General features: G+C 35.1%; 1 protein-coding gene across 2 annotated transcripts in view; it reads right to left on the bottom strand.

Annotated features, from left to right (window-relative positions):
* The window catches only part of CACNA2D1 (calcium voltage-gated channel auxiliary subunit alpha2delta 1), a 665,469-nt gene that overhangs the window by 294,573 nt on the left and 353,745 nt on the right, over positions 1-17,151 (bottom strand). For both annotated transcript variants that reach the window (XM_027838804.1, XM_027838803.1), the window contains exon 4: positions 16,910-16,969. In XM_027838804.1, coding sequence (XP_027694605.1) covers positions 16,910-16,969 — 60 coding nt within the window. The remainder of the gene's footprint in view (positions 1-16,909; positions 16,970-17,151) is intronic.

A 17,151-nucleotide genomic window follows, 5' to 3' on the forward strand; every position in this document is an offset into this window, starting at 1 on the left:
TATAAAAGTGAATGTTGAAAACTATCTTTACATGCAATTGGAAAAAATAAAATACTATTCAGTGAGGTGAAAAAAGAGGACATTCCCTTACTCAAAGTTCCCCAAAACAATCACCAATGAATCATAGGCCCAGATCTTCCTCTACACCACCCCCAAATTTTTTTTAAACCTTTATGGCTTCTTTCATTTTCTTTCCTTACTCATTTTGAAATATAACGTTCCTGACACTATTAAATCAATTATATTATAAAAATTTAACATCAAACAATGCTGATGTCCAAACACTTACATAAAAATCTTTAAAATTTGCACATCCCTAGAAATCTTAATTTACAATCAGTCCCTACTCTACTAAATTACTTGCTTTGTTGATATAGATGTTTTTGTTTTATTTTTCCCTGATTCATATTCTAGTAGTGAAACTCTATAAAATCAAAATACCAAATTACTTTCCATACCTTTTTGAAGGGTTTCAGAGTAGGCAACATTACTAAAGCTGCTTCTTTGACTCAGACTAACTGAGGCATCAAACTGATTACAAGAAATTGCTGGCGAATTTTCAGTTCACTTTGACTCAGATTCATAATATATGGTTTTTGCTATTTTGTTAGTAATCATGTAATCAAAGGATCATAGATTTAGACCTGGAAAGTAAGTTAAGAGGTCACCGAGTCGATACCCCTCTGTTTACAGATGAGCAAATGAAGGCACAGAGAAGTTAAGTAATTTGTTTGATGTCACACAGGGAGACAGTATTGAGATTAGAACTCAGGTCCTTTAGCTCCAAGTCCAGAATTCCTTCCACAGCACTATGTTGCCTTCCCCATTTAGAACATCTAACTTTCATATTTCACACATATATACATATAAATATTTTTCTAATATTTTTGCTTTTGGATTATTTGTACCTCTTCATTTGCATAATTAATTGAGAGTTAATTTTAATGAATAATGGGTCAAATCTCAATTTTTTTCCTAAAAGTAGACAGGGGAAAAAATGAATGTTATCAAAGAATACATTTTTTTTTGTTTTTTTTTGTTTTTGTTTTGTTTTTTGGCTAGGCAATGGGGTTAAGTGACTTGCCCAAGGTCACACAGCTAGTAAGTGTTATGTGTCTGAGGCTGGATTTGAACTCAGGTCCTCCTGAATCCAGAGCCGGTGCTCTATCCACTATGCCACCTAACTGCCCCTCAAAGAATATATATTGCACTATAGCATAGTGGAAAGGCCAGGGGACTTGACATGAGAACACCCGAATTTAAGTCCCATACCCATTACTAGACATGTAAAAGTGCTAAGTGGCTTCCCTGTTCTTAGCCTCAGTTGTCTTCTTTGTAAAACTGAGATAATCACACAAGTTACCTGGTAGTGTTGTTATAAGTAAAATGACTTGAAATGCTATGTAAATGCTGTTTAATTAACAGTTTATACTAACTCAGGAATATAGTCAGTCACAGATACCCAAGCTCCTTTGCCTACATTCTCTCACTTAGTCATACTTGGGCCCAGGCCATTCAGTGCTGTGAAATGCCAGCTATCAAGGAATGGTAGCATTGCAACTTAACTAGGGCGAAAAAAGATAAGCCACTTCTGAGTAATAGAGTAATAATATTCCATAACTAAATAACCTTTGAGCAAAGAATGACTACTTACTGAAACTCTACTGAATATGACAAACACCATGCTCTGAAAACGGTAGACCAGATATGCCCCAAGGCAATTTGCTCTTCAAATTTGTTATGGATTTCCTGTTGCAGATCACTTACAAGTTTAACTATAGTTCTCCTTATCAAACTTTTACTAGGACCAGGCTAGGTGTCACTTGATAGCTTTCATAAACCACAGTGGTTTATTTCCCTTTCAAGAGTTTCAGGTCCCACCCATATGTAAAAAAGACACTTAAAAATCTGATCTTGTTAGCATCTGTGGGACACTGACCTAAGCATGAAAAAAATCAGCATTGGTAATTAAAGTCATGATAATTAATGGTTTTACTGGAGAGATAGACTCCCATAGGAGAAAGAACACAGAATGTAAAGGGACAAAGCCTCAGTTTGAATCTCCACTCTGCTCCCTGTGACCCTGGGCAACTTTCACTTACCTTCCCAGGGTGGGGGTGAGGAAGAGGGGGTGTTTCATCTTTCTGCTCTGTAAAATGAGGGGACTGATTAAATGACTCTCAAGGGGCCTTAGAAGCTTTAAATCCATTATTCTAATTTTATATGGAGGTAGTAATTTGGAGTAGAGGACAACCATATTCAGCTATAAATATTTTGGAGACAGAAAAATATTTTATATTTATCTCACTTGAGGGATGAATAATATTATTCCAATATTTAGGGATAAATATTTTCCCACAGATTATTTAAAGAAGTGCCTTTGAAGATACCAGCCATGCCTTGTTTTTATGCTACATTTATCAGGAGAGCTAACTAAAGTTATAAATCATCTTTCTGGGAAGACATATCAATATCTGAGTTAGGCAGTGTTCTATCTTAAAGTACAGCATTCTGTCTCAAAGTTTTCTGTATTTATGTTTTATACCTGCACAAGTCTGTAATTTCCATGAAAGGTGACTGGTTTGAAATGATCCTCAGCACCTAAAGCAATATTCTGCTGTTCTGATAATAACTGCTTAATAAACAAGAACAAATGAATGCACCTAGTTTGTACAGGTTAATGTCACTGGGACTCTGGTTTTAATACATAAAAGTTTAAGCCTTGCCTTCCAAAATTTTTCACCATCTATTTTTAAAGACAGGACGATATGCTGTGGAAAAGACACAGATAAAGCAAAATGTACATAAGTGTCACTAGAATGGACAGAAGTGCAGTAAGAACAATGAAAATTCCATTGTTTTGGTAAGAAAAATCTGCTTGGAATTTTATTTCTAAAGACTATTTTTTACCTTTAATAGTGTATTGTATGGTATATGACATCAATATGTATTGAGGCATGCAGGTGGCATAGTGGATGGAATGCTGGATTTGAAGCTAAAAGACTCAAGTTGAAATTCTATCCTACTAGCTATGTGACACTGAAGAAATCACTTAACCTCTCTCAAGTCAAGACTACAAGCATGTATTACATACCCATTACATATTACAAATATTACATCACCTATTATATGTAATACATGTATTACATCATGACTACAAGCATGCTTACTATGTGCCAAGAACTTAGCACTGTGTTAAGTTCTGAGGACACAAAGAAAGCAGGGAAACAGTCCCTGCTCTGAAGAAGATCATAGTCTAATTGAGGAGACAACATGAAAACGAGTACGTACCAACCAGTAGACATGGGATCAATTGGAGGAAAGGCACAAGCATTAGAGGGCACCTGGAAAAGCTTCTTGAAAAAGGTGGGACTTTAGCAGAGACTTGATCAAACCTTGGCAAGCCAGGAAGAGCAAGAGAAGGAGAACATTCCAGGCACGGGAGATAAAAAAGCTGAGTTTAGAGTGTTTTGTGCAAGGAAAAGGAAATACAGTGTCATTGGGCCGTAGAATACAAGGAGGTGAGTTAGTTATAATTTGTAAATCAATGTCTTTCATTTTGATTTTTAAGTTTTCCAATATGCAGGCCAAGCAGGATGGGGAATTTTGTTTCTTTGTTCTTCCTTTTCTATTGCATGAAATCACAATGTCCTTAAATATTTCACATTCTTCAGGAAATAATATATTTGTTTTTTAAAGAATTCAGAGAAAGGGAAGTCAAACAGCCCTTAGGACAGTTCCGAGCCCATGAGAGGTGCTTAAGAAATGCTCGTTGACTGACTGTGATAGAATTAGAAGACAAATCAGAGTATAAGCAGAAAGTTGATAGTTCAACAGTGCACATGTGTCTTCTTACATGAGTGTAGTATGCCAGGTTTCCAGAAAGGCAGGCTGAAAAGAGGAGCAAGGCATTAACTGCTTGTCTTCACTCTGAATAATCTCCCCCAGAAATAGTAGGAGGCATTATCCTAGCATCCTAAAGAGCAATCACAAAGTTTGTGAAAAAGGGAAGTAATGCAGCTCAGGACACTTCTCAGTGGCTAAGTACCTAACAGATGATGTTAATGCAGATTCTTACCAAGCAAAATCCTTCACTCTTGAAGTGATTATTGTTATATTAAAGGAATCAAGTTGCTGCAGCTCTCAAGGGGGACTTAATGCTCTGGTTACCTTACTATGTGACATGTCAAAGAAATTGTATTTGCAACATCTTGGAAATTATTTTTCCTGTTTTCTTCTAAGGGCTGGTGAATCCATAATGAAGTATTTGGGTGAGGGGTACAGGCAGGTTTGGAAAGCACTTCGGATATTCAGTAAAAATCCGCACTAACATTAAAGAATAAAAGTTATATGATGATGATGAACAGCTGTCTGGCATCATGGATCATGGGAAACAGAAGGTTTGCCTTCTAGCTGGCCTGCACTCAGAATGTCATCTTAGGCCGGGATGAGGGACCTATGGACTTGAGGCCACATGTGGCCCTCTAGGTCCTCAAGTGTGGCCCTTGAATAAAAATTCAGTCAAAGGGCCGCACTTGAGAACCTAGAGGGCCACATGTCATGTCGAGGCTGCAGGTTCCCCACCCCTGTCTTAGGCCATACTTAGGAGCTATGCATGGACAAAACATAATACCAACATGTATATAGCGACTTTTCATCTTTCCTAGTCCACAAATGTAAAAAGCAGTGTTAAGACAGTTATCTTCTCCCTCTTATGGGATGAGGCTCTTGTCATTCAGTTGTTTTTCAGTTGTGTCCAACTCCTCGTGATCCCATTTGTAGTTTTCTTGGCAAAGATTCCAGAATGGTTTGCCATTTTCTTCTCCAGCTCATCTTACAGATGAGGAAACTGAGGCAAACAGGGTTAAACGACTTGCCCAGGGTCACACAGCTAGTAAGTGTCTGAAGTCAGATTTGAACTAAGGAAGATGAGTCTTCCTGACTCCAGACCCAGCACTCTATCCTATTAGCTTCCTTATATTTAACCATTCTCATCAAATTCCACAAACCTACTTCCTTGTATTGCTTCATAAATATAATATTAAACAATGCTTTACCAAGCTATTCAAAGGAAACTCTGAAATGTTACTATCATATTTTACAAATACATTGAAAGGAACCTTCATTCATGTAAAGATGGGGTTGAAGCCATATCATTTAGCTCTAGATGGCTAGGTGAGAACTTTTTTTTGATTGAATAGAACTATCAGAACTGAGTGTGAAAAAGGACCTCACAATTCAATTAGAAACAAGTGTCAGCATTTTCCAATTATATGATTTTGGTACATGTTTCAGTGTCATATTGTTAAACAGCAATCTTTATTCTTTCAATGATAGATTAATTCTGACATCCCATACACAAGGACAGAAATAGATTTTAGAGTGCCTTTTTGACATGAGGTGAGAAGCAAGGCTATTTAAAGGAGAATAAAAAGTATAGCACCTGGATAACTGTAGTTTATTAAAGTTATCAAATTACACATACCCTGGCTCTATTAAAAATGGATGAGAACTGTAGTTAAACTTGTGAGTGGCTTGTAACACTTACATCCAAATCAAATTGGCAAAAGCAAATTGCCTGAGGCTATATCTGTCCTGCCAGTTCCAGAGTATTATATTTGTCATCTGCCATAGAGTTTTGGTGGGTAGCCACTGTCTGCCAAAGATTCTCTATTTTCTGGGAAGGTTAATATGTTACAATGGCATTTATGTGGGAAATGTGGCCAATACAAACATAATGTTCATATAAAAAAGCAATTAAAAGATAATTTTTCACCTGGTCCTTTTTTTTTTTTAACTACCACTTTGAGGTAGACTATTGTATAAACAGAAAGAACCTTGAGCTGGGAGTTGAGAGGCCTAGGTTCTATGACCTTAGATAAGTCACTTAAGCCTTCTATGTTTCAGTTTCCAAAGCTATAAAATTGGGGTGTTGGACTAATTATCTCTAATGTCCACCAAAGCTCTAAAATCCATTATTCATGATAGAAGGAAATAACTTTAGCTTGGTAATTAATGATGGATGCAAAACAAGGTTGCTTGTCTTTCCCTAGGAAGATTTTTTAAAATGGTAACACAAATTAATGTCATCAGAACTAAAGTTCTGGCACATCCCACAAGGCTGGAAAAGCTTCTAGTGTGGGCTTAGTGACAGACAGATTGTGATGTCTGTTGTCCAAGGACCAGGCAGCTTGGAAAGGCTCATTGCCAGAGAGCTGGCTACCAGGTGAAGAATATTTTTATCCCCAGCGACTTTCAAAATACAAAGGACATGCAACCCGCTTTGGTGGAGGGAGTAAGTACCCAGGCAGATGAAATCACCTGTTCTAAAGTTATAGAAGTAGTTATAAATACATGAGCTAATACAAAATATTCCTTAAATATAAGAGTAGCAGAGACAGGAACTTTTTTGAAAAAGCACCACATATCTTAAGTAGCCACATGGTACAGTCTGGTGAATTGTTATGACTGGAGAAGAACATGGTTTATGTAACATATAAAGTAACTCTAGGCAAATTAAGTTTGTGTTAATGTAATTTTAATGCTTATGATGCATTTCTAAAGAAAAAAATTCCCAAGCTCTAATCCTGACAGAAAAAATTTTTAAAATCTTTAAATCTTTAATTTCTACTATTTCTTTCTTGAAATGGGATAAGTAAAAAATAGCAAGACATTAGGAAAGGACATAGTGAACTGACTTCAAAGACAAAGTACCTACGTCACCTTGGGTGAGTCACATCCCTATGACTCAATTTTTTCATGTCTAAAATTGGGTGTTGGAGGGTTGACTCAATGACCTCTAAAAGTCCTTCCAATTCTAGATCTGTGATTGTTGAGGCAAGAAGCTATTTCATTTTTGCGTTTTGTTCCCCTGCCTTGCCCAAAGAAGGTCCTTAATAAAAACTGAATTTCATTGCTTTCTGAGTTTCGTTTTCATCAGCATTAAAATGGGGACAGAGCTACTGTGAGGAAAATATTTCAAATACATTAAAGCACTACAAAAAGTGAGGTTATCAAGTATACTCATCTTTAATCCTTATTTATTTAATCTCAAACGCAGCAGGTCAAGATGGTTATAGATCTCCTTTACACTAGACATTTAGTGTTTTTTTTTAATTTATGGGGATTATATTCATGAACATAAGCTGTCCTTTCATTATTTGTATCCACTTGCAATTATACATTTTAAACTCAACATATCATTACAAAATTACTGGGATTTTAAAAAGCTTAATAAAGCTGAGTTCTAGAGTTGACATAGAAATTCAAATAATCATGTAAGACCAATAACTTGTTACATCATACTTATCCTTTTGTTTTAATGTAAGACTACGAATTACATTATTCATGAGTCTTTGTTTTTTAGAAAATTTAGTTCTTGAAATATTTCTTTTTTGTTCTGAATGGTTCATTCCCTGATAAATATTTCCTTGCTGGAGGAAAAATAATGTTAATGGACTCATCTGTTTCCTAGCTTAAAAGTAAATAACTGAAGGGATACTCTAACAAATTACAAACTTCTTACTGAATTCAAAACAGGTTCTAAGAGTCTGAGTCATAAAATATTCTTTTTTTTAATAAAATCAATCTTCATCAAATTTTATTCTTAGAAAATCTGAAAAACTAGTACAAGGCCTCTAATAAAATGGATCTTTGCACTCCTAATAATCTGTACAGGTTTTTATGCTCATTGGCCATATTATTATTATTTAATTTATAAGTAGATTAAATATTTTTCACCAAAATGGGTATCATTTTCTAGATAAGACTTAAGCATGTTTTTCTGGAAAACATTTTATTTTGTTATTTCCTGTCCTGGTTTTCTTTGTATCTCCATAATTACTTAAAATACACAATTCAGTTTTGTTTTAATGAGTTAATTTCCATTTATGCTTAGGTCACTCAAATTTACCTTAGGAATTTTTTTTTTATTACCCCAAGGATCTCTGATTTCATGAGCATAAGTACTCTCTCCACATAAAGAAGATTATAACAACACTATGACTTGTTACACTCTCAGGCAGTTTCTATAATTAAAAATTTCATCACCATGAAACCAAATTAATATGACCCATATTTTCATAGGATGTGGTAGAATGGAAGGCCTATAGCATTTCCTTGGTACAATTAAAATTTATATTATCACTATACTTGAGATAGTAATGCACACTTATCCTTTTAATTCAAGGACTGCTGATTTCTCTTTTGATCTTTCTCTGTTGTACCAGTATGCATTTACATCTTTGGACTCATCCATTTGTTAAGTTTCAGTTCTTCTAAACCTCATATTTTGTGATTAAATTTTGTCTTTAGTCAGCAGGTTTTCTTTCACCATGGCCAGCTTCCAAATTGCAACATTTTGCTCATTTAATCTGATTGTTAATTTGGATGTTGGATGAAAATATGCTGGTACCTAATTTGTCTATATACTGTAATTTTTTTCCAAAAGCTTCAAAATAGCAGTCCATCATATTTTTTTGCATATTTATGTTTCAGTTATTTATACATTCCAAGATAATTCTTTTTGTGGTGACTGGCTTAGTTCTCCTAGAACAGTTGGAACTTTCACATCTTGCTTATCTGGGTACATCTAGACTGATCTTTAATTTCTTATCGTTCTTTTTCTTTTTTTTTAATTTATTTTTCCATTGGATAAATACTTATTCACTACCTAATATTGCCTGGCAACAATGAAGAATTCTCTGATGAGCTACCCAATAGCAACAGACACAGCAGTGTAGCACACATGGTGGATGATAGCTTCTGTCCCTTTTTTTTTTTAAATATAGTGGGTCTTCTCAGAAAGGGAAAGAGAGGCAGGAAAAGGGGTATTATGAAACCTGGCCTATGACAGTCTCCAAATGGATTGGTACACAGATAATTCTGCCAGTGCATGACAGGATGAAAATGTTGTCATTTCACAAGATATTTCCTCTAATGAATAATAAGTATCTTACTTTATAAAGGTCGAGAGGACTTTACTCCCTTGCCCAGCATCACACAGTAGTTAGAAGCTGAGCCAGAATTAAAACTCAGATTTCTTAACACTTACGCTGGGGTTCTTTGAACTATACCACATCATACACAGGTCACACAGAGAATCTGAATGTGAAGATGAAAGATGCTTTCTAGGAACCTTTGTAGGTTCTGGTCTTAGTTTTCTCTTCATAGAACATATTACAACCTTTGTGTTTCAGTTTTCATATCTGCTAGTGGAGGTAACCTGCATAACTTAAAAGAGGAAGAGACTTACTGAATATTTCAATATTACCTTTTTGTTGGACACCACAATATTTTACCATATGCTATTTGGAAACATGGAACTGGGGATTAAAGATATAGTCAAAAATATCACTATGCTTATTTTTATGTTCCTCTATTTCAACATTTGCTTTAAATAATTTTCTTGTAATTTTTTGCTAATTATATGACTGAAACAAATTCTATTCCCAAATTTTCTTGTATTTTCAGTAGTTACCAAATTATCAGCATCATGATAATTATAAGTAAAAGGAGTCAAATAAAAATTATTTAGTAAAAAGTATAAAAATAAAATTTTATATGATAATCAGAAAAATCCATTAAATGTCTCTAAATTTTGCACATACGTAAATACTTGTGTGCAAAAGACCGATAATGTCTTACATGTGTATAAAAGCCCTACAGAGAAGGAAGAAAAACATTTACTTTGTGTTTATAAATTTAAACTAAGTATAGTAACTAGTCTTCTTTCTCAAATTTCATAGAAGTTCAGTGAAAAGACGAGACCTCTGTTTCTTAATTGCGGCCTTAAAGTTTTTTGTTTTGTTTTAATAATTTTCCAATTATTTTAGTTTCAGTTTTGTTTGTCAATTTGTAAATATCACAGGCAAAAATAAATGTTCATCAATGTAAGGATTAATTTTCATTGAAACCAAAATTTATTTGAAAGAATAAATTTTCCAGATAAAAATATATGGGGAAATAAAGCAAAATGAGCCACATACAATTCATGGATATTCCCATTTCAAAGAGTATTTGGACAGAATTTATTTTTCATTACAATCATTGTTTTACACAGAATATTAGCATTCTGAGTCTACCTTTATCTACTATGACCAAATTAGGCATAATGTGATTAACATGCTACATTCAGACATTCACAATTGCCAGTGTCAAGATCAATACAATGGACCACGAGGCAATTCAACTTGGATAATAAAGTTGAAATAATTCAATAGATTATGCAATGGTTTGAGTCACATAAACAGAGACAAGGATGAATTTTACAACTTTCTAAGAAATCTTATGACAACCTATACAAGAAAAATATTTACGGAGTACAAGAAATAAAATGGATGTCTCAGAAGTAATGGTGTTTTGGAGAGCATGGTGATAAGCATGAGGATAGGGAGAGACCTAAATTTTCCTAATTAGTCATCTGCAGTTTTCAACTTCACTGGAGAATTGCTCATGTTTTAATTCACTTTGCCTGTGAAGATAAAGCTGACGTGGTTCTTTCAAATATTTTATTTACCGACCAATTTCTCAAAGTCTGTGCTTCAGTTTTCATCGTAACAAGCGGATACTAATAACCCATGCATGAAGATCCTACTTATTGAAATACAAATTAGGCATCTCTTATGTTTATACATGTGTAAGTACAATTAATGTTATAGGCTTAGTTAGAAACAAAATTACTTTAGTTAACCAACCATTGCAATGCAATCAAATGAGATTTCAAATGCAATTGGAAAAGATCTGTTTGGGGAAATCACAGCAATTATTTCATGCAGAGCAATTATGTTTCCACTTTTTTTCCCTGCCACCTGCCCCCCAATAAAATAATTTGTCCTTAATAACTGACATAAAATGTCACCTTTAACACTTTCCAGTTATATGGAGACCTCAAAGGCAGATGGCAGATTTGAACTATTTACAAATATTGGTTTGAACTTTTAATGCATGACTGCATAAATCTTCATCTACTTAGAATTATTCTCTTTGTTCCCTCAATCACATATTCACTTGGGAGTTGAGATGGAGCTGGGGGAGAGTCTGAATTACATGATCACTTTCTTGATACCAGCAACTTAGGGTTTTACCTTTTGTTGTGGACAGTTATGAGGTTTCTTAGAAAACACAGGAGGGGACAAGAATAAACACTTTACTTAAACGATATTAATGAAACCTTCTCTCTTATACTTTGCCAAAAGCTCAGAACATTTTATCCTTCTTTAAAATGTTAATGCAATTTTGAGGTAATTATTTCCACTATGGTGTATTTTCAGTATTAAAAGGGTGGCATTAAGGCATCTAGTATTTATATTATATTAAAGAGCTAAACATGTTTTAATAATCAAAAAATAATGGAAGAACCACTAAATAGTGCCAGGATTATTTCTAAAGTGCCATAAATTCTAAAATTCCTTTATAGTATTAATATACTTATAATTGTTTTCTGTGGATAGAGTTAGGATTAATGAATTCAAAATTCTAATCACAGCTTTGAATATGAGTTTTATGGCCTTCAGAGTTCTTAAATCTCTAGATTCATTTCTATATACATACTTGAATCAATCATATTGAATCAATAATGATCAAAAGCTATATATATTACAATTATGGCTTTCTTAAAAAAAATTATAAAGATGGCTTTTTAAGACTCGCTCAAATTTTGGAGTTTTCACTACAGTTAGGCAATTAGGATGATGAATATGTTAAATATTTATACTATGTTACACACACACATACACACACACAAATATGAGTATATGCATATATAGAGAGAGGGTGGTACCTATTGTTTTGTTTTATTTTTGTCTTCATAATCTTATAGAATAACTAACAGTAGAGAAGTCTTCAAATACTTGAGGAAACATGTAGCTAGAAATATACTTTTTAGTTGCTGAGAGCACTTGATAGCTCCTTTATCAGGACTACTGGACTGAAAATTTTAAGGTGCGTGAAAATGTGCATGCATGTGTAGGCGCACGCACGTGCGTGCGTGCGTGTGTGTGTGTGTGTGTGTGTGTTTGTCTATCATCCCACCACCCTTAGACTCGATGGGCATTTCACGGGAAAGGGATATCAGAAGGTCCTTATGTATCCTATCACAGTAGGAAGTAGAAAACATGCTTCCCTATATAAATATCAGTAGATATATACCTTCAATAATCCACTTTCATAGCTCCTACAGACAGGAACATGGCATAGTTGAAAGAGCACTAAACTTGGAATCAAAGAGACATGGGATCAAATCTCATCTCTAATACTTAACTACTTGCATGACCATGGGGAAATCATTAAGCTTAATTGAGTGTGTTTCCTCATCTGAAAAAAAAAAAGCTGATCACATGACTAGTTCTTATCTCACAGGGTTCTTCTGAAGATCAAATGAGGTAATACATGTCTGGCATTCAGCAAATCCTAAAGAACTGTATCACTGCCAATTATTGTTGTTACCAAAGAATAAAATGGAAGGAGCTACTTTAAGTTTAATTGTCTTTCCCTTGTAGCATTCTATTTAACACACTGGCTAATCCGTGACCACTTTGGAACTACTACAGATTCTTGAAAACAAGTAAAATGGAGTTTGGAAGCCATGGCAGAGAGCCACAAATTGTAGGACAGCTGGTTGGTGGCTTATTAGGCAGCTCAGGTGCCAGGCACAGTCCCCTTCTCCACTCCTCTGATGCCACTTTCATTTACTTGGCCACAATACTTTCTGCTTTTCTCCTGGCCCCTCCTAGGCCCTGGGAAAAGTAATCTGTGGGAGGAAGGAGGGAGTTTTGGTTTTCATTAAAGGTTCACTTTCATGTCTCTGTTATTTAACCTCAGCCTCTTTGGCTATTAGGGTACGTGGAGTTTGGGCTCAAGAGAAAAGTGAAATCTTCCCTTAAAAAAATAAGTACCAACTTTCCTAGAGCAGGGTTAAGTATGGGAGTGTAGGAAGAGAGCACAGAGAAAAGGGGGTACCTACTATTTTTTGTCTGTTTTTCTCTTCATAATCTTACAGAATACATATCAGCAGAGAAGCCCCTAACAAATACCCATGGAAACACCTAGTCTGTAAGATACATTTTAGTTGCTGAGAGCATTTGCTAGCCTCTTTATCAGGACTGCTGGACTGAAAACTTGAAGGCCTAATTAAAGAGGAATACGTTTCATATTCTTTATGAGACAACGTGTGGAACACCTTGCCTGGCAAGCTGTCAGTGCTTGAGGTTAGAAGATTCCTAGCTTACGCACGACATTCTCTTGTGGCAGTTATACTTATGTCCCCTAATAAGTGAAGCATCCTGAGGAAGAGATAGCAGGCATAATGGGTTAGGGGAGTCATATCAATGCAAACCCCTCCCATCAGATACTAATGGAGACAGCCCAGGATCCTGAAGCAGACAGTAGGACCAGGAGCATAAACCTCTTTCAGGAACTTGTAAGGTTTTCAACTTGTTTAATTAATGAATTAATCAATAATTATTTATTAAATGCTTACTATGGGCCAGGCACTATGCTAAGTGCTGGGGTTATACAAAGACAAAAGTGAAATAGTCTCTGCCGTCAAGATTAAATTCTAACGTGTGTATGTTTATTTATGTATATGTGTATGAGTATGTATATGTACATATATCTGTATTATATATGTGTATGTATAAAAAGGAAGCTTGATTTCAAGGACCTGGAGGGAGAAACAACTGGGACAAAACCCCACCAGAACAAAGCAGGCATGCTAAAGAAGCATTGCACAAATGAAATAAAAGGAGAAGAGATTAATGAGCTGCCTTCCAGAGGGGGAGTAAGACTTTTATGTCCAACTGTTGATATTAAGTCAATCAATAAACATTTATTAAGTGCCTACTGCATACCAGGCACTGTGCTAAGCACTGTTATACACATTAAAGTGGCATTAGAAAGAAATGGAAAAGATTATATAATTAAAGGAAGACTAATCTTGGACAGGGTGGCAAGGCAGGGGTGGCAACTGTGTTTACTTAAGGGTGACATTTGATATTTTATTAGTCCTTGTGAGGACTGGTGAATGTCCAGGCTGGTCTTGGTGAACATGCTGGATCACTCCATTTTAAGATAGATTGCATAGAGACAGACAAAGGTAGGGAAGATAAAAGTGTCAAATGCTTACATTAAAATTTGTTCAGTTTATTATTTCTATCTCTGACTAGCTGGAATATTAGACATGCACATATAGGTTCACAGATTGAGAGTTGGAAGGGCCTGGGCCTTAGGGTTCATTGGATTCAATTCCCTACTGCATAAAAGAGTAAACCATGGCCTGAATATTTAATTATCTTGCCCAGGGACATATTACTTATAAATATATGAGATGGGATCCAAACCCATTTCTTCTTCACTCCAAGTCCACTCTGTTCACTATACTCTGCTGCCTCTCAGGAAGTCATGACTACTGGAAAGAATTTATAGGTTGAGAAAAACATAATTCAAGAGATTTTTATGAAAATGAATCCTTATTGACACCCTTTAGAAAACACTACAATTATTTCCGCATTGCAGTTTTGATATATCACAGGTCAGCATAAGAAATTAAATAGGAATTTTGGGGGAGTTTTGCAGAAGCCACAGACAACATGCAAAGGCTGACAGACTCAGAAAAAGTTTAGAAACTCAGAAATGCATAAAATATATCTATATTATATATGTCATGTTATATATATATATATATATATATAATACATACATAATAGCAACCCACATTTTACAATAAGGTACTGTAAACACCCCATAAAAGAAAAAAAAATTCAGACTTCTTCTCTGGTACGAATATGTGGATTTTCCAGATCGTGGTGTATCACATCACTAATCCCCTCGATGTGAAAGGGATAACCGTACTTTTTGATGACATAAAATGCCATTTGATTTTCTTTTTATGTTTGTTTTATGAAGGAACGAAGGTAAAACTAACTCAGAAGTTCCTGTTACATTGGTCAAGGAGTTCTCAAGTAGCTGGTTAGGGTAGAAGAAGTCGACCTTATCATGAACAAACACAGGTATACTGTAAAGCCTACTGGCTTAGGCAAAGCTAGGAGGACCATTATACCAATATTTCCTCACCCTTTACTTGGTAGAGAATGTGAAAGTGTTGGGTTACTGGATATCTGGGACTAAACGGTGCTCGTAAAGGAGGGTTGTCATGTAATGGAAGAACAAAAGTACTGAAGAGACTACCTGAAGAAGGCTTGCTTCTATTGCTAGGAGATAAAGGGAAAGAGGATTTCAGAAAGAATGGGGTTAAATACAAAATATGCTCTAGAAACTCTAAGGCTTAATGAGATCCCTTGTCACTGCTGGCAGGGGGTAAACTGAGCCCTTGGCAGGTGCAGTCAGTGATGACCCACTCTGGGGCAACCCCCTAATCTCCTCACCCTATTTCTGTCTCAATTCAACTGCTGAGGTGGTCCTGGCCACACTGCTGGTCAGTAGCTATCAGTGCCCTGTTAACAACTCCTAACACAATTGCTGATATTCTACTGAAAATAAACTTCCTACGTTTTAATTTTACAAAACAACCCTAGTTAATCACTCTGCACTCCAGCTGTCTAATTCATTTCTGTTACTATACTAAAGAGAAACAGACTGTGCTCTGAAAAGTTTTTTTTTCCCTCCTGAAACTCTTCTGTGATTGAAACTGAGATTTTTGATGAAAAAAAAAATTAAAGTGTTTTCAAACTTCTTAATTAAAATTTTTTCATTGTCTCTTATTAAGGGAAAATTTAGTCACTGTCTCTTTGTATGATGAATATAATCAGTGCCTGGCATGTAAGGAGAATTTACTTATGCTTCTTTTTTAAGCAGTCATAAGTAGAAGGACTCTTATACTGCAAGACAAGTTTATCAAAGACACATGCAAAAGCTGAGAATAGACATTGCTTTTTCAAAGTAGGCCAGAAAAGGAAAAAAAGATTACTTGTGGCTAAAGTGGAACAAATTGAATTATAAGAAGCTTAATACATTTATTCTACATACAACTGCATTTCCCCAATGTCAAGGTTATCATAATCTGTATGGTATTTTCTTAACTCAAAATAGTTAAACACGAGTTTGATTTTCCACGGCCACACTCCAAATCAATCCGTAGATGGCTCTCCAGACCTTATGCCTTATGCTATCTACAGCTCTAATTCAATAAGCAACTAGCTGCTTGGATAGTGGGACTTCATTTCAAATAATGCATATATTTTCCTGCAACACAGATTGAAATTGAGACAATTTTACATCTACTGAGATAATCACATGGTTTTTGTTGTTTTTATTATTGATAGGGTCAATTATGCTTATAGCTTTCCTGATATTGAACCAGCCCGACATTCTTAGTATAAATCCCACTTGGTCAGAGTTTATGATCTTTGTGATATATTGCTGTAATCTCCTTGCTAGTATTTTGTTTAGAATTTTGGCATCAATATTTGTTAGGAAAACTGGGCTATAGTTTTCTTTCTCTGTTTTTCTCTTCCTGGTTTAGGTATCAAAACCATTTTTGTGTCATAGAAGGAATTTGGTAGGACTCCTTCTTTATCTATTTTCCCAAAAACTTTATATAATATTCACATTAATTGTTCTTTAAATGTTTGGTAGAATTCACTTGTAAAATCCATCTGGTCCTGGGGACTTTTTCTTAGGGAGGTCATCTATGGTTCATCCAATTTATTTTTCTAAGACAGGATTATTTAAGTATTCTCTGCACTTGAGACAATTTTGAATTCCCCATTTGCCTTATCTTTTCCATCTTTGTGGAAAAAGCCAAAACAAAAAAACAAAAACAAAAAAAAATAACTAAGGTAACTGTTGTGCTTTTATAATATGACCAAGATGAGATCATTAAACAGAGACTACAATAGAATAATCCAAGAGAAAAAGGTCAAACCATCAACAATGAGGGGAAAATGATTCTTACCCCAAAATCATCCCGCCACTGATGGGCTGCTTGAAATTTCTCTGCTTTGGTAGCCAGGCGCTGGAAAACAAACAAACACAGAAGATAAATGTTCAAAATGCTCACGTGAAAATAATTGTCTGGGAAATATTACTTTTGATTTTGTGAGCAACCATCAGATTATGGAGAACCCAAATGATTCCCTACTGCTGGTTAATGGATGCTTAGGCTTAAAGTATTCTGAACTGCTTTAAGACATCCTA

This window comes from Vombatus ursinus, unplaced genomic scaffold (assembly GCF_900497805.2).
Source record: "Vombatus ursinus unplaced genomic scaffold, bare-nosed wombat genome assembly UNPS02014830.1, whole genome shotgun sequence".
Classification (NCBI taxonomy): Eukaryota; Metazoa; Chordata; class Mammalia; order Diprotodontia; family Vombatidae; genus Vombatus; species Vombatus ursinus.